This window comes from Tachysurus vachellii, chromosome 4 (genome assembly GCF_030014155.1).
Source record: "Tachysurus vachellii isolate PV-2020 chromosome 4, HZAU_Pvac_v1, whole genome shotgun sequence".
Taxonomy (NCBI): domain Eukaryota; kingdom Metazoa; phylum Chordata; class Actinopteri; order Siluriformes; family Bagridae; genus Tachysurus; species Tachysurus vachellii.
Window position 1 is genome coordinate 29214831 of NC_083463.1, and position 22467 is coordinate 29237297.

The 22467-nt window shown below is 37.4% G+C and overlaps 1 protein-coding gene across 1 annotated transcript in view; it reads left to right on the top strand.

Annotated features, from left to right (window-relative positions):
• LOC132844910 (voltage-dependent T-type calcium channel subunit alpha-1I-like) overlaps window positions 1-22467 on the top strand; it is a 147773-nt gene that overhangs the window by 100565 nt on the left and 24741 nt on the right. Inside the window, exons 16-25 of the mRNA XM_060868793.1 lie at window positions 2699-2844; window positions 4353-4808; window positions 6357-6457; window positions 8436-8559; window positions 9445-9513; window positions 13479-13657; window positions 16153-16279; window positions 16679-16804; window positions 17884-17973; window positions 18894-19086. Coding sequence (XP_060724776.1) covers window positions 2699-2844; window positions 4353-4808; window positions 6357-6457; window positions 8436-8559; window positions 9445-9513; window positions 13479-13657; window positions 16153-16279; window positions 16679-16804; window positions 17884-17973; window positions 18894-19086 — 1611 coding nt within the window. The remainder of the gene's footprint in view (window positions 1-2698; window positions 2845-4352; window positions 4809-6356; window positions 6458-8435; window positions 8560-9444; window positions 9514-13478; window positions 13658-16152; window positions 16280-16678; window positions 16805-17883; window positions 17974-18893; window positions 19087-22467) is intronic.

The following is a 22467-nucleotide window of genomic DNA, read 5'->3' on the forward strand; positions in this document are numbered from 1 at the left end:
ACAGAATCGGATAATACCTATACTGTAGCAACACGATTTCCTTCTTTAATATGACCTTCCTTCAATACGAATCTCTTATTCAGCATTTCCATATTCCTTCCCAAATATGAGTTCCAGCTCTTTCTTTTCATTTCTATTATCTCTGTTATTCGGTATTTCTGTTATTCCGTTCTCCAGCATACTGTATATGTCTCCTGTCCTCTATGAGTCCCTTTCTCCAATATCCAATACAAGTTCATTCTCCAGGGTGAGTCCTTTCTTTTTAACTATAAAACCTTATTTTGGAAAACTCTTCTCAATGATATTTGCCTTCTTCAGTACCCGGTTTGTACCCATTCTCAAGGACGAGTCTTTTTTTCAAATATGAGGGTCTTCTCCAGGAGGACTTCTTTCTTAATTATATATCATGTTCTCCAGTACCTGGCCTTGCCCTATTCTCCAGGACGAGTACTTATTTGTCAACATGACACCATTATCTACGAGGACTCTTTATTATATGTCCCTTTCTCCAGTGTCTGGTATAACCCTGTGCTCCATGATGAGTCATTTCTTCTCAACTATGAGTATTTTATTTAGAAGAACTACTTATGTCTCTATTATATGTCCATTTTTCCAGTACCCAGTATGAGCCCATTCTCCAGGGTGAGTCCTTTCTTCTCAGCTATGAGTCCCTTCTACAGGTTGTACTGAATATGAGTCCATTCTCCTTATTTCTCTAGTACTTTCCTCATTATCCAGTATGTCCATAACATCCAACAATTTACCATTTTTAGACAAAGAGTAGATCTTCATCTTGAATCTTTTCCAGATCAAGCCTTTTACCATTTTCTAATACTTGCCCTATTTCCCCAGTGAGTCTTTTCATGTGCAGTATGAGTCCCTGCCCTAAGATGACTTTTCCTTCTTTACGTCCCTTCTCCTGTGCTCAGGATGAGCCCCATCTACACACTGAGTCCCTTCTTCTTCAGCATAGCTTCTTCTCCAGCTTACACAACATAAGTCCCTTCTGCAATCCACCAAAGTAATGATTTGCTTTTCCATTATAAATCCTTCTGCACTATGAGTTTCTTTTACATTCTGTATCTTTTCCAGAATAAGATTTCTCTCCAGAATAAGTTTACATCTAAATATTAGGGTTTTTTCCTCCTCTATGATTCTTAATAATGGTATCATTTTTCTTTCTTGTAGTAGGACTTCATTTGAATTGATCATTATGAGTCAAACCAAGGTTCCTGTTATTTTTGGCTTTAATTAAGCCCACAAAAGGCCACTCATCTCTCTTGTCCATTTCCTATTTCCTGGCTCCAATTACCTCACTTGACCTACTTCACCGCTTACCTCCACTCTACTCAGCCGACACTGTAAAAAGAGGGTTGGTTGTCTTGGTTCGTCCGCACTTAACCCAGCACGGACCCAGACTCCTGTTCTCTCTAAAACCCATCTCTAGCCCATTTATTTTCTCTCTTCTCTGTTTCTCTCCTCAGCTGAACCAGATCATTTGGTGCTTTCAGTTTACATCTGTGCAAAGATCCTTTACTATGATGTGTAAATCATGATGTGCTCCTGTACGTAGGTTATCTTTTGCAGCAGTTAGATCAAGCAGTCACTATATAACTCTCTTTTCACCAACAATATATCTCTTTTCACCAAACTTTCTTACTGCAGTATGGTTAATAATTAACATTAAAGCCAACACTGTTTAGAAAACTGTGGGAGAGGAACTTAAAGTTGGGGGATGTGGTAGCCTAGTGGTTACGTTGGTTAGTTGTAGTGTTAAAATCGTCAGACGAGACGAGACGAAATATGTTCGTCAACAACCTTTTTTTTTCATGACTAAGACGAGACGATGCCAAGACGGCACCACTGTCCAAAAACGCTGACTAAGACTAAATTAACATGCATTATTGTTGACGAAAAAAGACGAGACGAAAATGTTTTGTATAAAATAAAAACTAAGATACAATCTCTCTTCATTTTCGTCTACAATTGTCTCTGCTTTTTCATCAGCTGTTACGCCTTTAAAATATTCACAACGATCAGAACAGCTGTTGCTCAAGTTACATGTCCGCAAAGCGGATCCCGCTTATTATATTGCTACCTACCAAATAACTTTTTTTTCTTTTGACTAAAACTAGACTAAAATGACGAGACTTTTAGTCGACTAAAACTAAGACTAACAAAAAAGATATGTGAATGACTAAATATGACTAAAACTAACAAGGACATTTGGCACAAGACTAAATTAAAAATAGGTGACGAAATTAACACTAGTTGGTTGGGCTACCAATCGGAAGGTTGTGAGTTCAATTCCCATGTCCACCAAGCAGCCACTGCTGGGCCCCTGAGCAAGGCCCTTAACCCTCAATTGCTCAGTCGCTCTGGATAAGGACGTCTGCTAAATGCTGTAAATGTAAAGTACAATCCACTAGCTGGCCTCAACTGAGTTTCAGTGTAAATTTCTAATGTGAAGAAAGTGAAGTAGCTTTTTCACTCTATTTCAGTCCATAAACAGGAAGCCGGCAGTCAGCTGGTTACATCGACTTCCTGCCCCTTATATAAATAGTTTGTCATTCAGATGGCTTGGATTTCTTTTCTAATACATTTTCTGAAGTTTGCTGTCTCTGCTTATTTGTTTTAACAATCTTTTTTGTTTGTTGTTTAGCTGACTCGGGTACTCATGCACCCTGTTTCTTTCCAGATCCTAAACTTTGTGCTTTGACCCCTAATGGACACCTGGAGATGAACCCCATAGGAGGCGGAATGATAAATTTGGATGAGGAATCTCATAAGAGCAGTGTCACGAGTCTGGGCAAAAGCAGCCTGGAGCAACGTTCTTTCTCACTGGTGAGAGCTAAATGCCAAACAATCTGTCAAAGCAATCACCTTTCAAATGTCAGAATTGGTAAGAAAATGCAATCTAGATACACTTGGTTGACAGAAATTGAAAAATAAACGCAAAGTGTCTTTGAACTGTCGGATTCAACGGGTCTTGGCACAGATTCGTCACAGATCCCTACTTGTATTGGAGGAACAATCTCCGTTCTTCGATAGTTGGTGATAAATTCTAGTTACGGTGTGAATTTAGGTTCAGCAGCGTAAAAATTCAGCCTCACCAGAATTGAATGAAGTGCAGAAAACAACATAATATAGCAGTGCTTGCCCACAGCAAATCTAGATCCAGTCGTTGGCAATAACACTGTAATTGCACATTTTCATGAAATGAGCAAAATCACATTTGGGTGTGATTTTGGGCATTTGTAAAGAAACAAGAGAGAAATATCGAGTGTTTATCCTGTTGCTGATTCAGTACTGAGCCTCTAAGCCTCATGCTCAGCTCTGGACAGATTAGTCACATATGAGGCAAAGTTGGACTCAAATTGCCAACTGTGAGCCCATTGAGTGTGTGTGATTCCCATCAGCCCTCTGTACGTGCTGGCTGCTTCTTCTGGAAAGTCACATGCCGCTAATGAGTCAATGAAACATTTGCGATAATTATTGCTTTGATTAGAAATCACTCGGCCAGAGATTGCCCTGGCGCTCCCTGTGAGCGTCCACAGTGCATGTGTGTGTGTGTGTGTGTGTGTGTGTGTGTGTGTGTGTGTAAAAGCATGTTAGTGAGACCAAAATTCCCTGGGTTAGATACCAAGCCAAACCATGACTGTGGGGTTTCCATAGCAACTCCTCTTTAATTGAGACAGTCATAGATAGAGAGAGATAGAGAGAAAAATGGAGGAGAGAAAGCTCGATGGTTTAAATATAGTGTTGTGACGCACCATGGATGGGAGATCACGAGATTAACCATGCTAGTGAGAGCCGATTTTTATGTGAGAACTGTGCTTGGAATAAAGCATGCGGCCACCAGTACACACACACACACACATACACAAACACACACACACAGAAATTTTAACGCTGAATTAATCACCATGTTTGCTCCATTTACAGTATTTTGCAGTTTTGGTCACAATTACTCCACAGAAATACACCATAATTTGCACCATTTTTGTCTTGAGTCAGGTTGTCACAGCGTTATGTTTTATTTGACACTTACCATGTAGAAAGTGTGTGAACCGTGTCTCCTGTTGGCACATGGTATCGCCTGCTGCTTAAAGTAATTTTAGATGACTTAATAACAGTTAACGTGGTTTCTATGGCAACTGTTTCGTTACCTACACTGGTACTAAATATGGGCAATTGTCCTCTTTTACAGCAAACATATACAGCCTGCAATTATCTTTGTAAAGCACTATAGCCAAGTACACACACACACACGGGGATAGGAACAAACAACTAGCATTTACAAACTAAGATTGTAAAAGAGTGCACCTACTCTCGTTTCTCACTCTCTACAGCGTCATGGCCGTAGTTCATTGTACCGACACTGGGGGCGCCCCCACCCCCAGTCAGTATGGAGTCGCCGCTCTAGCTGGAACAGTGTGGGTCGTGCTACTCGGGGCTTGACGGTAGGGGGAAGCCTGCGGGTTCGGGGTCCCCATTCCCACCCTTCTGAGCGAGAGTCCCTTCTCTCCCCACGCCCCCATATCTCACATCACCCACCCCTCCTTTCTCGTCGTTACCCCCTTCGACGCGATCGACGTGCCCTCTCACTCGAGCTTCCTGAGCAGTTCCAGCTCCCTGGGCCCCCACTGCAGCACCCTCTTCTGATCAGGAAGAAAAGTGTGTGTGGGGAACAGCACCAGGACTGTAATGGGAAAGCGCCAATTCGTCAGAGAGCACTGCTGAGCGAGGTTTATCCACAACTCAATGCTCGGAAGGACAAACCCCACCTTGATGAGGAGACAGACTACGTAAGTAATCCATCACAACACTCACTCACTCACTCATTTTCTACCGCTTATCCAAACTACCTCGGGTCACGGGGAGCCTGTGCCTATCTCAGGCGTCATCGGGCATCAAGGCAGGATACACCCTGGACGGAATGCCAACCCATCGCAGGGCACACACACACACACACTCTCATTCACTCACGCAATCACACACTATGGACAGTTTTCCAGAGATGCCAATCAACCTACCATGCATGTCTTTGGACTGGGGGAGGAAACCGGAGTACCCAGAGGAAACCCCCGAGGCACGGGAAGAACATGCAAACTCCACACACACAAGGTGGAGGCGGGAATCGAACCCCCAACCCTGGAGGTGTGAGGCGAACGTGCTAACCACTAAGCCACCGTGCCCCCCTGCATCACAACAGATTTACAAAATCCAGAAATCTGATAAAGTGAATGAGTTTATTTGTTTAACTTTATTTTTAAATTGAAAAATGTACAAAACATTTCCATCGTGACCCCAAACCTGATAAAGCACTTTCTGAAAAGGTATAATGGTTGTCAAGGATATTAAAATTTTCTCATATGAAGGGTTTTCCCAGACCGCCTCACAAAGCTGTACATGCACTACCATTTAAATGAAATGTATGACAAGATAACCGTCTGAAAGAATAAAGCAAACTTTTTTCCCGAAAAGCATATTTCAGTTTCATATTCTGTGTATATCATTATAGCATCTTGTGCCATTCACTACCAAACCCTGATGTAGCACTCTTCTTAATAATAGCTTTTCGGCGGCACTTTATTTCTGCTTCTGATTCTTCTCTTGTGAAAGGAAGACAATGTGAGATTCAGATTTCTCTCTGTCACTACACACGATAACACCTCATTACTAACTATAGTGCATCATTACAAATGGTTTCTTGTGTGAAAGGCAGTCGTTGATACTGACTACGATGTTTAAGATGGTCTCTGCATTACACTTCTTTCTTTCTTTATTTAATTTTATAAATAGCTGTGTTTGTAAAAGAGCACCAGATTGCTTGACTATTGCATAGAACTTAATGGAATGTACTTAACGTTGGAAAGAAAATGACATACATTCATTTTCTACCGCTTATCCGAACTACCTCAGGATACAAGATATCTCAGGCGTCATCGGGCATCAAGGCAGGATACACCCTGGACGGAGTGCCAACCCATCGCAGGGCACACACACACACTCTCATTCACTCACGCAATCACACACTACGGACAATTTTCCAGAGATGCCAATCAACCTACCATGCATGTCTTTGGACCAGTGTAGGAAACCGAAGTACCCGGAGGAAACCCCCGAGGCACGGGGAGAACATGCAAACTCCACACACACAAGGCGGAGACGGGAATCGAACCCAGACCCTGGAGGTGTGAGGCGAACGTGCTAACTAAGCCACCGTGCCCCCCAAAATAACATACATGTTGGAATAAAATTGCCTGCAGTTGTGTTTGCCGAGGAGTTAATCGTAGTTGTACATTATGTCAAGTGTGTTGTATTGACTCATTGCCAATGTGCTCCTTTTAAAGAGCCTATGTTTTCGGATCCAGAAGATGATAGAGGTTTATCGCCCAGACTGGTGTGAGACGAGGGAAGACTGGTCTGTTTACCTGTTTTCTCCTGAGAACAAGTGAGTCATCTAAAATATTTATACTAATCAGATATCAGTCTACTATTTGATTTGGAAAATTTATATAAATGTAAAAAAAAACTTGTACTAAAAAAGAAACACTATCTAAAGGTGAATTCAGCAACTTTGGGGCTGTATTGCATCCAAATAAGTCATCCAATTTTGACCTGTTGAGGGAGTTTGTGATGTCATAGAGCGGGGTATAGATTATACACCTACGTATACACCTTATTCATCAAGACTATAACCTAGAGTGAGGGTAAACAGTACAAAAGGATGGTATTGGGGCGGTGGTGGCTCAACTGGTTAAGGCTCTAGGTTGTTGATCGGAGGATCGGGGTACAACCCTCAACCCTCTCTGCTCCCGGGGCGCTGTATCATACTGTAGCTGCCCCTGCACTCTGACCCCAACCTCCTCAGTTGGGGTATGTGAAGAAAAGAATTTCACTGTGCTGTAATGTATATGTGGTGATAATAAAGGCTTCTATACCCCGTTCTATACTATGACATTGGGGGGAAAAATGGATGGTTGGAAAGACCTTTCTTCGGGAGATGTGCATTTAAATGAAAGGAATAACTGAGATATAGGGTAGCCTAAAGAATTAAGGGATCAAGGTCTAAAATAGTGGAGCAGAAGGTAAAAAGGCTAAAGAGATGGAAGAATATGATATTGGAATGGACACTGAGAAAAAGCTGGAGAGACAGTGGTCTATGATTAATTAGAAGATGAAAAGGTGTAAGGAATTTTGGAATGATGTGGTGGGATCTATGTTGAAAATGATGGAGTAGTATAAAAGAATAGAGAAATAGGGGTGAACGTGGAAGAGAACTCGAGATTTAGGATGGTAAAATGCAAGAATTCAGATACTGAGCAATGGAGTGGAGGGATGGAAGGTAAAAAGCATGGATAGATGGATGTATAGGATGTGAAGATTGGAAGAGCTTTCATCGGGAGATGGAAATAAAAATGTGGATTAAAAAGAAGGGAATAATTGAGATATAGGGTGGCCTAAGGGGTCTATAGAGGTTGAATGGAAGGAGAAGAGTGAAAAAGTATTTGATGTTGGAATGGAAATTGAGAAAAGGATGAGGGTCTGTGATTGATTAGAAGAAGAGATTATGGATGGAATAAGGGAATAGAGGGTGAAAGTGCAAGAGAACTGGATATATAGGATGTTAAAATTCAGGAATAAGGAGACTGAGCTATGGAGTAGTGGGACAGAAGGCTACAAGGATGGAGAGATAGTTGAATAGGACATTGAAGTGAAAGGTGAAAAAGACAGTTTGGGGTATATTGGTGGAATGAAGGGTGAAGAGATTGATATATAGAATGGATGGTCAAATGGATGGACGATGGAACTATAGGTTAGTGGATTGGAAAGTCTGGAAAAGTCTTGACCCGCAGAAATACACGGCAGTAGAAGAACGTAGATATGGGTTGATGGGATGGAGGGTGAAAACGATTGTAGGAGAGAGCAATGGTATAGAAGAACATAGAGGTTGAAGGTAAAAGGGCGTTGACTGCTTTGTGAAAATGCTGGATAGATGGAGACAAAGGTCACGGGAAAATGGTAATGATAATCAAGACAGGAAAGGAATGAAGAAAAAGAGGTATGGAGGGAATGGAGCACTTGATGAAACAGAACAAAAGCTGAAGTGAAGGCTGTTGAAAGATGAGATGGTGATGGTGTGGTAGTTTTGATTAGGGTATCGATCGAGCCCTAGGGAGTAACATGTGAAGCAGGTGAATCAGAAGAGTCACAGCATGCCACGGAACATTTTTTTAAGAAAACAGATCTGGGATTCTTGTTCAGATAAAAGACTTGTATATAAAAAAAGAATATCTATTTTAACAAGTGCGTTAAGAAATACAACACAGAGCCTTTTGTTCTTTTACCTCATGCTGAGGATGGTATCAAGGTATGCCACTGAGGTGGAACTGAAGCATTAACTCATCTCTCCTTCCTTTTCTCTCTAGGTTCAGATTAACTTGCCAGAAGATTATTGCTCATAAACTGTTTGACTATGTAGTGTTGGCCTTCATCTTCCTCAACTGCATCACAGTGGCCCTTGAAAGACCCAAGATTCACCAAGGCAGTCTGGTAGGATTTGTTTTTTATCTTTATTCCATCAACACTACACACATTCATTCATTCATTCGTTCATTTTCTACCGCTTATCCGAAGTACCTCGGGTCACGGGGATCCTGTGCCTATCTCAGGCGTCATCGGGCATCAAGGCAGGATACACCCTGGATGGAGTGCCAACCCATCGCAGGGCACACACACACACACACTCTCATTCACTCACGCAATCACACACTGCAGACAATTTTCCAGAGATGCCGATCAACCTACCATGCATATCTTTGGACCGGGGGAGGAAACCGGAGTACCCTGGAGGAAACCCCCGAGGCACGGGGAGAACATGCAAACTCCACACATACAAGGCGGAGTCGGGAATCGAACCCCCAACCCTGGAGGTGTGATGCGAACGTGCTAACCACTAAGCCACCGTGACCCCCATCACTACACACAGTCGGTGAAAAATCATGACTTCCAAGAAGGCATAATTGGCCCTGCTTTACAGTTTAGACTTGTTTGCTAGAATGTTTCCATAAAAATTAATTTTAAGTTAGATTTTGTCATTTTAAATGGCGAAGTCTTTCCAACGCATTTAAACATCCAGAAGTTTTTGACAGAAAGTTCTACAAATGTGCTGTTAGCTTTGTTCTTCATGGTGTAGCCAGCTTGACAATGCTTTGCCATGCTGACATTTACATGTTCTCTTATCCGGAATAATAAAGGCCGAATATTATTCATACACTTTTTCCTCTGAGAATGCTGCCATTTTCATCTGTTTCTGCTCGGCTATTTGCTCCAAAGTGCTCCATTTTACTGTTATTAGAACTGTAGAAGATGCGTAAAAAATGAAGATAATTATGTTCTGCTCTTTCACTTTCCTTTCTCTCTTTTTTATGACTGTAGGAGCGAGTCTTCCTAACCATTTCTAACTATATCTTCACTGCTATCTTCGTAGCCGAGATGACGGTCAAGGTAAATATGCCGCTACGTTCGTACAAACTGCTGTTTGTCTGCAGAGTCCAATCCGATTTAGCTCAGCTACAGTACACGGGCTTCCAGCCGTGTCTGCGATAATGCTTGCGGGTTTTCTAAAAGAAAAGCATGTTTAATTCTAGCTTTTTATAGACTAGGCTTTATGGCTCTTGAAATTATTTATTCATGCATGAATGTCAGTTTCAAGCTTTAAATATCTTTTTTAATAGTCTGAAGTCATGTATAATTTAGGCATGCTGTCAAACTCCAGGGTTTCTCAGTGAGATAGACTTCCTTATGGAGAATTTCTCACAAATAATGTTGGAATGATTTCAAAATTTATTAGACTGAGCCCTGTCTTAGTAATCAAATAGTTAACCAAAAGTAAAATGTATACAACTTCCCCACTGTATAAAAAGGTCATTAAGCGAGGTTTTTAATTTTGCGCTGGAGCTAAGGTGTTGCTAACATGTAAGAGAAGCTCTTAGGCTCAGATTTAGCATGGTGCAAAATGCATGGCAAAATTTCTAAAAAAAATTCTCCTTACTTGATAAAATTATGGATTTTGAAATCGATTGTTTTTAACTCTATGGACATATTTTGTCACAAATATCATACAGACAACATAACAAAGTCTGTTCAAGGGTATTTCTAGGAATAATGTTTCACTGGTAGCTATATTCATTTAGATATTTAGCTACAGTGCTAAACTTAAAAACTTCATCTGTGCAACATGTTTTGACTGTTCATCGTCCTCTGAAGTAAGCGGAAAATGTTTTGGTGTGAATTTGGTTTGAAGATTTGATTTAGCAAATTTGCTATTTGCTAAAACCCATCAGAAGTACCTGATAAAAAATTCTGGAAAACAGACAAAAATAATGGCATTTTGATAAAACATTTAAAATTAAAAATTTTAAGAAAACATAAAATCTTTTTAACAAAACAGTGTAGAATTATTATTATTATTATTACTACTATTATTTTTATTTATTTATTTTTTTAATTTTAATTATTTATAATTATTTATATTTTAATTTTAATTTAATTTTAAAAATAAATTTGCCTTGGCTGTTTTTTTATATTTATTTATTTAGTTAGTTAGTTAGTTATTCATTCATTTTCTACCGCTTATCCGAACTACCTCGGGTCACGGGGAGCCAGGCCATCTCAGGCGTCATCGGGCATCAAGGCAGGATACACCCTGGACGGAGTGCCAACCCATCGCAGGGCACACACACTCTCATTCACTCATGCAATCACACACTACGGACAATTTTTCCAGAGATGCCAATCAACCTACCATGCATGTCTTTGGACCGGGGGAGGAAACCGGAGTACCCGGAGGAAACCCCCGAGGCACAGGGGAGAACATGCAAACTCCACACACACAAGGCGGAGGCGGGAATCGAACCCCAACCCTGGAGGTGTGAGGCGAACGTGCTAACCACTAAGCCACCGTGCCCCCCTTATTTATTTATTTATTTATTTATTTATTTACTAACCTGAGATTTCCAATTACAATAATGTGACTTTAGGAAAAGCTGTAGCTCTCAGATGTTTAATGTGATACATCACATCCTGATTGAGCATTTTTATTCCACTTTTCGTTTAGGAAAATTCTTCGGATCTGTCAAATTACAATTCGATCTCCTGTGGATATCCTTTTTTAATTAATTCCATGGGTTTTCAGTAGGGTTTTGGAATAGCTCTGACTCTATTCCAAATATGTGATCTTTTTTTTTTACTTAAATTTAGGCTTTGGATTGTTATACAGTTGGAAGGTACATTTTTTTTTCTTCATCTTTAGATGTCTATTGAGGCCTGCAGGCTTGCGCCAAAAATAGATTGGCATTTGAAGCCATCTGTGATTCCCTCTATCTTGAGTAGAGCCCCAGTACCAGTTTGATGCTACCGCCAACATGCTTCACTGTGGATATTGTGTTCTTACATTGATAAAAAGGTTTACTTTGTTTGGACACCAAACATATCATTTACCCTTAAAGTTCTCATAACACATTTTGCCACATAGTTTGGTATGATTAAGGTGATTGTGCATGATTTTTTTTTTTTTTTTTTGGTGACAAAAAAATAGTTTCTAGTCCTTCCCCATATACAGACATCCCTGCAACCTTAGGTCTCTTGGCAGCCTTGATTATAAGTGTTAGTCTTGTTCTTTTGTCAATTTTGGAGGGACATCCTGTTCTTGGTGATCTCACTGCATTCCAGAATTTCTCCACTCACTGATGTCATTCACAGTGTTCCATGTTACATCTAATCTTCTTGAATGTTTTTTGGATTTTTTTCCAGATCAACACCTCTCCTTTCATAAATGTACATCTAGTACCTGCCTTGTAAGCTCTGCTTTGTGTTCCTTGGCTTCAGAAGTCAGAAACGAGATTACTACAGAGAAGGTTGATCTTAAATTGCTGTTAATCAGTTTCACTTCATTGATGACTTCACTTCATTATATTACATTCAGAGGAGAGCCACATGGTGCTGTTGGTGCGTTCATACTTGTGCTAACAGGTTATTAAACATTGTTTAACGTTTTACACATGAATCTTGTTGGTTCAAAAAGATCTGAGCAGATTCATATTTACAAAGTTTCACAACAATGTTTTTTAATCCACTTTATATGTATTACAAAATGTGTACTTTTTCTAGCCCCCACACATTTTTTGTGCACACTAGCATTTAACTCCATATCTATTTCTTTGACTTCGATGATCCCTTATGAACCTTCATAAGATTTAATAGACTATATTCTAGTAGACTGTAGATTATAAGATCTAGATCGATGTCTTCTAGATTTACAGATTACCAGTCTATCCATACCCCCCCACTCCCACTTTGCCAAACAACACTGCAGATGTGTAATTAGCTGACTATGGTATTAATTACTCCATTAATTTCTCATAGGCATTCTATAATGCGTCTGTACTGTTCTCTGGGTTTCTCTGTCTCACTTCATTACAAGCCTAACAGAGTCTGTCATTAACAAGTTGAGCTCAGAAAGAGAGAGCAATAAAAGGTCCAAAAGGTCGTAAATTAATCATCAATATCTGGATAACAAACCAGACCTCCCACTTATGTCATTTTGCTGATTTTATTTTTCAATTTTAATATGCAGTATGCTAATTGTTTATGAGGTATTTAGTTGGCATGTGAGGTAGTGTAGTGTGTGTAAAGTCAGCCAGCTGTGACAATTAGGATCGTCATAGGATCTTTTTGTACACCACTGAGTGACTTTTCCTTTGACGAGAAAAAATATTGTCTCTGCCGCCTCAGGCTTGTCTGATCAAGTTGAAAATAGGCCTGACATTAAAAGTGTCTTTGAAATGTTACGTTTATGATATGTCTAGCAATGTTTAAAAAATTTTTAAACAAATACTGTATATACTGTAGCATATGAAATAAATAGTATTTATAAAAGTATTGCAGTTTTGCATGAAAAAGTTTTACCTGTCATTTCTCTGGGCGTCTCTCACTGACACTGTTTGGTCGAGGAAGCGAGGTGAACATGAAACAGAAACTCAACAGGAACGAAAAAGCTCAAAATCCACCCGAGAAATCGGCTCCCGTTGAGAAAGCTGTCAAGATTGACTGTGTCTTGACGCTGTCACGTGTTTCAATGCCAAAATTCAACCCTTGTGCCTTCAAAATTCCTGGTTTGTAGATCAGCATCCGGCATTGCTCTACCGGTCACATCACACCACTCTGGGGCTTGACATATGAAAACAGAGACTCGTCGGTGTCATGTCTGATTTCTTTCAATCATCTGCATCCTCTTGTTTCTCGATGTTTGCCTTACATAAGTTTCTCCCTAAGCCTTTATGGCATTCTGTCAAAATGACAGCAGACACCTTTTTCTCCCCTGTTATAAAATGTGTCATATTTTGAAAATGATTGAAATAAACTTTCTGTCTGTCTCTCTCTCTCTCTCTCTGTCTCTCTCTCTCTCTCAGGTAGTGTCGATGGGTTTGTATCTGGGAGATCGTGCTTACCTGCGCAGCAGTTGGAACATTCTGGATGGTTTCCTTGTCTTTGTATCTCTGATTGACATTGTTGTGTCGATGGCAGGAGGAGCCAAGATCCTAGGTGTGCTACGTGTCCTACGACTACTCAGAACTCTGCGTCCCCTCAGGTGCGGAGGAAGCTTACACGCTTCCTTTAAATCTTCGACTCTACAAGTAATAAAAAATATTTATTTAGTCGTAAAATGATCCAGCAGCATTCCAGCAGTTCCTGCTATGTTAAACATACACTACATAGCAAATAATCCTTTTCATAAGAGTTAATACTTGCAGTAAAGTTCTAATAAGATTGCTGACAAATTATCTTTAAATCTACTGTATAAATTCCATAAAGGACAATATAATCACACCTGGTGTATAAAACTCTGCAGTTCAAAGATATAAACTGAGAGAAAAACATTTTAGTGACTTTTTAATCCAGCATGACTTTGTTTATATGCATTAGATATGTGCTAGCAGGCTAGAAAGCTAACTAGATCAATACAAACAATTTATTGCTAAGAATGCCAAAGGTAATTGAGCCAATAGTTGTTTTTTGTTTGTTTGTTTGTTTTTTTTACTAAAATAAGCCTTAGATAACATACAGCTACTTCTAAAATGTTTATCTATTAGTATAGGATTTTAGGGTTTGTGTTTTTGATTAGCTAGCATGTGACAGATTCAATGTAAAAAGGGTAGCCCTGATAGACTCACTTAACTAGCATCCTAACAAACATAGCTAGCTAATAACTTGTCATTTTTGAGAATTAAATGAATTAAATTAAACCAGGTGATCCTTTTTTTAAGCCATCATGAGTTTAGAATTCAGTGTGTCTTACTGTACATTAAAAGTGTTTTAGTTCTAGCCTTGTTTGCTCTCAAAACTGATTTTTTTTTCCGTATCATTCGAGGCAGCTGCTGGTATTCTGTAGCAAATTCATCCCTGTCCACTCGCATGAAACATTTTAATATGAAGCTTCTGCTCCAGACTGCACCTGCTCTGTGTGTGTGAGAGAGAGAGAGAGAGAGAGAGAGAGAGAGAGAGAGAGAGAGAGAGAGAGAGAGAGAGAGAGAGTGTGGATACACACACCTGCCAACAATACACAGGCTACTTGGCTCGACCATTTTGCTAGTCTGCTACGCTACATTGCACAAACTTGAAGTAGCCCTGATGAACGAAAGATAATGCTGAAAGATGAATGAATTGTACTTTTTTTGAAGATAAAAGTATGTACTTTCTTATTTACCAAGGAATGTGTTTTTATCCGTTTACAGTTACTTAGTTTTTTCATTATTTATATTAATAAAATAGGGATTAATGCAGCTTTGTCATGTAACAGAGAAACCAAGATATTGTCTGTCCTGTAGTGATGGCCGGTTCGTGAACAAATCGTTCTTTTGAACCGGTTCTTTTTAGTGAACTGGACGAACCAGTTCACCAAATCGGACTGATTCGTTCTAAACAGTTTGCGTCTTGAGTCAGCGCTGATCCACAAGTTATTAAGTTACTCACTTCCGGTCATGCCTGACAGTCCGACTCTAAATAAACTAATATCCCGGAGTATGTGTAACTCATGTACACTGAACTGAGACATGTTGTGCTGAAAGAACTGTGAGCTCGAGCTGTTGATACTGCGCATGCTGAACTGATACAGCGAATCATCAGTACACTGAACTGAGAACTGTATCTTTTGGACACGTCCGACATACTGAGAACCAATGAGCTGTTGTTACTGCGCATGCGTAAATCACTGAACTGATACAGCAATAAATGTAAATGGTTATGATTTAAGGTCTTATCAACATATTAGTGTTTAACTCCATTGCATTAGTTTTTTAAACAACTGATGGAGCGAAAGAAACATTTTAAAAGTATGCTTTTTTTTGTATGTTTTTGTAAGTTGATAAAGATTAGTTTATTAACTTTATATCTTTAAGACACGTAAAACACCCACATTTGCACATCAATGCCTGTACTGGGTGTTTTAGTTGCAAAACTTAAATGTAAGAAATGTATTCAACTAAAGCTATGATTACAAAGGAATTTACGTCATTACGTCAGGACGTAAAAGAACTGGTGAACTGGATTATTGAACTGGTTCATTAAAACGAACTGTCCGAAAGAACCGGTTCGCGGAAAAGAACCGAACTTCCCATCACTACTGTCCTGAAGATTTAACTTCATCACCATAACAAATATCATTAGAGGTTATATCATTATGTTATATTTTATTTCGTTTTTAAATAACAGCATAGTTATGGATTTATTGGTTATTGGTCTTATGTTAGAGGACTTGGTAACTCTGTGGTTTAGTACAGTATGTGTGTCTGTGGAGTTTGCATGTCTTGGTCCATTGAGGGTTTTCTCTAGATACTTCACTTTCCTCCTCCAGTCTGAATACATGCACAGAAGGCCATGTCCTCGTTTTTTGTACACCTACAGTATTCCACTGGGATAGGCTCCAGGCTCCATATGACTCTGTGTATGATAAGCAGTAAAAAAAAGATGGACATTATAATAAAGTTCATGTGAGATTAATCTAATCCTTCAATTAGAATTACTGCTGGACTAATCAGATTTAAGATTTGCATTCAACAGCATTTGTGTGGCATCTTGTGCATGCAGGGTGATCAGCCGGGCTCCTGGACTGAAGCTGGTGGTTGAGACTCTCATCACGTCTCTCAAGCCCATAGGAAACATTGTGCTCATCTGCTGTGCGTTCTTCATCATCTTCGGCATTCTCGGCGTGCAGGTTGGAACCGGCTTATTTTTTTTAGTCCCACAACCCCAACCCCTCTAACCCCCACTATCATCCCCAATCCACCCTCTTCACCCCATCCAACAAAGAAACCTCCCTCGAGCCTCATCTGCTATTTAATCATCTCTTTACTCACTTTCCCTGCTCTGTGTCAAAACCCATCAGAGTGTTCATACTGATCGCTCTGTCTCTCGCACTCACTCACCCTCCCCTTTGTTACCGTATCGGATCTCTCTTGGCCTGTAATGAATGCTGAAAGCTCATCTCCCTGTCCTCGGTCGTACTGTACTTTTTAGCTCCATGAGTTATTTTTCCTTATCTTAACCTCAATATTGCATCTGGGGACTTAATGAAACATTGTCTAGCACAAATATCTGTGTGTGTGTGTTTCAGCTCTTCAAAGGGAAGTTCTATTATTGTATTGGGCTGGATGTCAAGAATATCACCAATAAGTCTGACTGTCTTTTGGCTAAATACAAATGGGTTCATCACAAGTATAACTTTGACAACCTGGGGCAGGTACACAAATGTTTCATTATTTAAATTAATATATTTTTTAATTAATATAAATGTATATATATATATATATATATATATATATATATATATATATATATATATATATATATATATATATATATAATGTATTTGTATTTATATGTATATAAGTAATATATGTATTTTAATTAATGTTTTGTCTGTCTGTTTGGGTGTAGCATGTTTTCCAAATGTCTTTGTGACTTTCCTTTGTGTTCTTGAAAAACATGCCTTAGGTGGCTTGGCTAGGCTAAAGTGAGAATGAGAGAGGGAGAGCGAGAGAGAGAGAGAGTGTGTGCGTGTGTGTGTGTGAGTGTGTGTGTTTGTGTATGTTGTGTGCTGCGATGGACAGGTGTCGCATCCAGGGTGTTTTCCTTTCCACCTCACATAGGCTTTGGATTTGAAGCCTGCCCGAGATCTAGCCCTTGCTGAAGATAAATGCATTTTGTTTAGTTTTTACTGTTTTATTAATGTTGAGCACTACCAATTCGTAATATCATTGGAATCCAAAAATCAATTTTTGTTTACATTTTATTGTTGACATTTATTTTTTTTTTCTTTGTTATTTGGTCATTTTTTAATTTTTTTTTAATTAATATTTAAAATAGATAAAAAAAATGAATAAATAAATAAATAAATAAATAATAATAATAATAATAATAATAATAATAATAATAATAATAAAAAATTCATTTAGATTTTTTTAGATAGTCGTAGTTTGTATTCAAAACCACTACTAAAAATAATTTTTTTGTCATCATCATCATCATATTTTTGTTTAAATGTTTTTTTTTTAAATATTCTGTTTACTTTATTTCATTTATTTTTCTTTCTTTTTTTGCTTTATTTATTTATTTATTTATTTATTTATTTAAACAATCTGTAGTAATAGTAGTAGTTTTGTTTTTGTTTTACTGGTTTATTAGGTAATTTTTTTTTTTTTTACATTTTTTTATTTATTTTCATTACAACTCTAAAACTCATGCACAAGTTTGGATTTCGGAGATGAAGACATTTCATAAATAACTATTGTCTATTTGTGGGTCTGTTTTGTTCCCCAGGCTCTGATGTCTCTGTTTGTTTTGGCCTCTAAAGATGGCTGGGTCAATATAATGTACCATGGACTCGATGCTGTTGGAATAGATCAACAGGTATGAGAGAGAGTTGTATAAGACACACACACGCACACACACACACACACACACACACACACACACACACACACACACACACACACACACACACACAAACACATATTTGTAGATTTCTGCACACAGCATCAAAGAAGAAGATATTTCATGACATAAAGTTCAGAGTCTTATTAATAAATCTGTAAGAATCTAACACAGCATTAAAAAAAAATACTATGCATTTTTTTATGCTTTAATCTTTCAAATCCAGTGAGGAAAACATTTTATAAAATTATAAAAATGAGTATAAAATTCTTATCACTTATTCTTTTTTTAAACAAATTAATAATTAAATTTATCTGATTTTAAGTTATTATTTTACTGCAGATGTCCCAATATAAACAAAAAAGCACAGTTTTCTCTTTTTTTTTTGCTGTCTGTTTCAGTCTACACTGATGCAGGACAACTTTAATACTAGTTCAAATTAAAGATAAAATAAATTGAAATTTTTTTATATTAGATTTTGTATAACAGGCTTCTGTGTGCTAGACAGAAAATCTGCTCACACGGTGAGACATGAATCATAATTACAAGCTTTATTTTCTGACTTTATATTTACAATTATTTTTTTTGGATTTTTGAGTAAATCAAGAATTTGAATCTAAATTCTAAACTTGAATCAAATCTTGTGGCGATAAACAAATGGAATTTTTTAAAAACATTTTTTTTTTCAATAAAAAGTTGTTTTATTGAAACAGTTTGAACAAATACTAATGCAAAAATAAATGTAACTTTTTTGTTAAAGTTGTTAAAAAATTCACCTTCATTTTCCTTTAGCCTTTTCTCCTGCTTTCTGTTCCCTTCTTCCTCTTCACCTCTCCCCTGTCTTCTCCTATCTTCCTCTGCTGCTATTCCCCCGTCCATCTTTGTCTGTCTCCCAGCCGGTGACCAACAACAACCCGTGGATGCTGCTGTACTTCATCTCGTTCCTCCTCATCGTCAGCTTCTTCGTGCTGAACATGTTCGTCGGGGTGGTGGTGGAGAATTTCCACAAGTGCCGCCAGCACCAGGAGGTCGAGGAGGCCAAACGGAGGGAGGAGAAGAGGCTGAGGCGGATGGAGAAGAAGAGACGGAGTAAGTAAGCGAAGGAGGGCGTAGATAGACAGAGGGTTCTGTTCGCTTTATTATAACGTGCACTTGAAAACATCACATTACCATGGGTACATTGAGTAAAATGATTTTCCTCTCGTTCTCTTGTTCATTCTGTCTCTATGTTTGTAATAACCTGCAGTTAGATTTCAGCTACAGATTTTAGAGTTAAAAAAAAAACAAAAAAAAAACACATATCAAGCAGTAATCAGAAAAATACTGAAACTCGAGACTCCTTCTATCACAGCTAAATAAATAAATAAATGCCTCAGACATTTAAATAAATAAATAAATAAATAAATGCGATAAAAAATAAATAAATAAAAAAAAATTATATATAATAAAATGTAATATAAATAAATAAATGTAATAAAAATAAAATAAATATAAATAATAAAATATAATAAAAGAAACAAATGCCTTAGACATTTAAATGAATAAATAAATTTGATAAAAAAAAAAAGTAATAAAAATAAATAAATAAATAAATGCCTTAGACATTTAAACAAATAAATACACAAATAAATTAATAATTAATAATAAAATAAATAACGTAATAAAAATAAAATAAATATAAATAATAAACTATAATACAAATAAATAAATGCCTCAGACATTTAAATGAATACATAAAGTGTGTAAAAAAAAACAAAAAAATCATAATAAAATGTAATATAAATAAATAAATAAATAAATAAATAAATAAATAAATAACTAATAAAAAACAACTCACAATATTTTTCCTTTATTAATGCCTGTTTTAATTTAGTCCTTGATTACAAATTCTTACTAAGTTGTTACTCTAGCAATGCCAACATATCAGAACAAACTCATTAATAGAAAGCTACTGCTGTTGTAGAAAATTGACCAGCGACTTAATCCCCATGAATCAAATCTGAGAATTTCAGGAACTCGACCACATTTACATCAGACGATACAACAGAAGAATACAGATGTAGCTGAAACACATTTTTTTTTCCTCAGCACATTAGCGACTTTGTCTTCCCCAGTGGAGACTTAGCATTAATCACAGCCCTCTTTTTTTGCTCCATCTTTCATTCCCTTTTAATAATTTCATTCTTGTCTTGGGCTTCTGTTCTTCTTTCATTACTCATATCACTCTTCATTTATTTATCCTGCCTTATCTCGCTGTCGTTCCTGTCTCCTTCCGTCTTCTCCTGTCTCCTCTCATCCTCTTTTTTACTCGTCGTTTCTTCCCCAGCTGTCCGCCTTCTCCTTCTCCTTCTCTTCCTTTCCCTCTGCTTTGACTCCTCACGTCTTAATTTAGATGAGCCGAAATCACCCTGAACCCAGCACTGCCCTCGTCCACCTCCTTTTTTTTTTTTTCTTTTCACCTGCTTTGTTCCGCCATGGATTTTTTTTCCCTTATTATCGACTGCACATCCTTCCTGATGCTGACCTTTCCACCATTTATTTTTTTCGAGGTTATGTTCTAGCTCTCCAAATAGGCAGTGTGAGCCATACAGTAAGAAAGTGAGCTGTTTCAAAATAGAAGGTGTCAAAGTGTGTAGCCTGCACCAGGTTGGCTGTTGTGGATTCTAAACGCTCTCGGCTTGACGTGTTAACAGTCCCTTTGCTTTCTGCAGTTATTCCTGAGCAGCAGTTTGTTGATGAATAAAAAAGATGTTAAAGTATTGCAGGTGAGATGCCTTGCTCATAAACAGTGATTGCACTTGGGTAGATTTTTATATACAGTATGTCTTAGCAGAGTGTAATTTGTACATTTAAAGTAAAATCTGAGGAGTGGCTTAGTACAGGCTTTAATCTGTATTTATTCTCTTTACTTACTGCTACTCAATATTTTACATTTTTATATCTGTCTGTCTGTCTGTCTGTCTGTCTGTCTGTCTATCTATTTATCTATCTATCTGTCTGTCTGTCTGTCTGCCTGTCTGTCTGCCTGTCTGTCTATCTATCTATCTATCTATCTATCTATCTATCTGTCTGTCTGTCTGTCTGTCTGTCTGCCTGTCTGCCTGTCTGTCTATCTATCTATCTATCTATCTATCTATCTATCTATCTATCTATCTATCTATCTATCTATCTATCTATCTGTCTGTTTGTCTGTCTGTCTGTCTGTCTGTCTGTCTGTCTGCCTGTCTGTCTGTCTGTCTGTCTATCTATCTATCTATCTATCTATCTATCTATCTATCTATCTATCTATCTATCTATCTATTTGTCTGTCTGTCTGCCTGTCTATCTATCTATCTATCTATCTATCTATCTATCTATCTATCTATCTATCTATCTATCTATCTATCGAACTCCTGTGAAAATGATTTTGTGATGAATGTTGATTATTTTCATCTATTCATTCAATATTTTCAGTCTGTGTTCACTTTGCTTAACCAACAATGTCTTTCATCTCGGTTCCAATGCCATGATTATCTGTACCTACAGAGACTGATGCGGCAGAGCTTCAATCCTTTATCCTAACATTTTCTTTGATTTCCTTTGGATCTCCTTTTGGAATTGGTTTTAAAATCTAATGTTGAATTTGACCTTATCCTTGTGTGCTGATGTTTTATATATTAATATTATTAGTCTTTGTTTTTTAGATGATAGCAATTTGGGAGCATACAGAAATACGTTAAAAATAAATAAATAAATAACACAATAAGAAATAAAAGAAATATAATAATAATAATAATAATAATAATAATAATAATAATAATAAGAAGAAGAAGAAGAAGAAGAAGAAGAAGAAGAAGAAGAAGAAGAAGATAATATATACCTTTATTCATCCCACAATGGGGACATTTCTCATTATAATGAGAAATAATAATAATAATAATAATAATAATAATAATAATAATAATAATAATAATAATAATAATAATAATAATAATAATATACTTTATTATAGACGTCCATAGTTATTATAAGTCTGGTATCATTAATATAATAAACATAACTAGTAAATTGCATGCACAGTTTACTGGATTATGTAGTTCTCATTCTTGAATAAAGAAAATTCTGTTCACATTATATGATGGTCTCTTTTTATAAAGGAATGCATCCATCTCCTCTGCCCAAAGTTATGCAATTGATTACACTTGAGGAAACATGAATTTTTTTTATTGATTTTTAATTTTTATTTATTTTTTTATTTTATTTATTTATTTTTTTATTTTTTTTACAAAACTTCTAAAAATACTCTCAAACATTGACAGCAGTGTGTACATTGTTCAATACAGAAGAAAAAAAAAAAAACAGTATTTTTGTTGCCAGGGATTTGGTGATGAATTTTTTCCCAGTGCCAGCGACATTCTTGCATCACTTAAAAGTGCTGCTCTGTTCCTTTTGCTTTGCTCTGCTGACTCTTGTCTCTGCCAGTATCTGCAA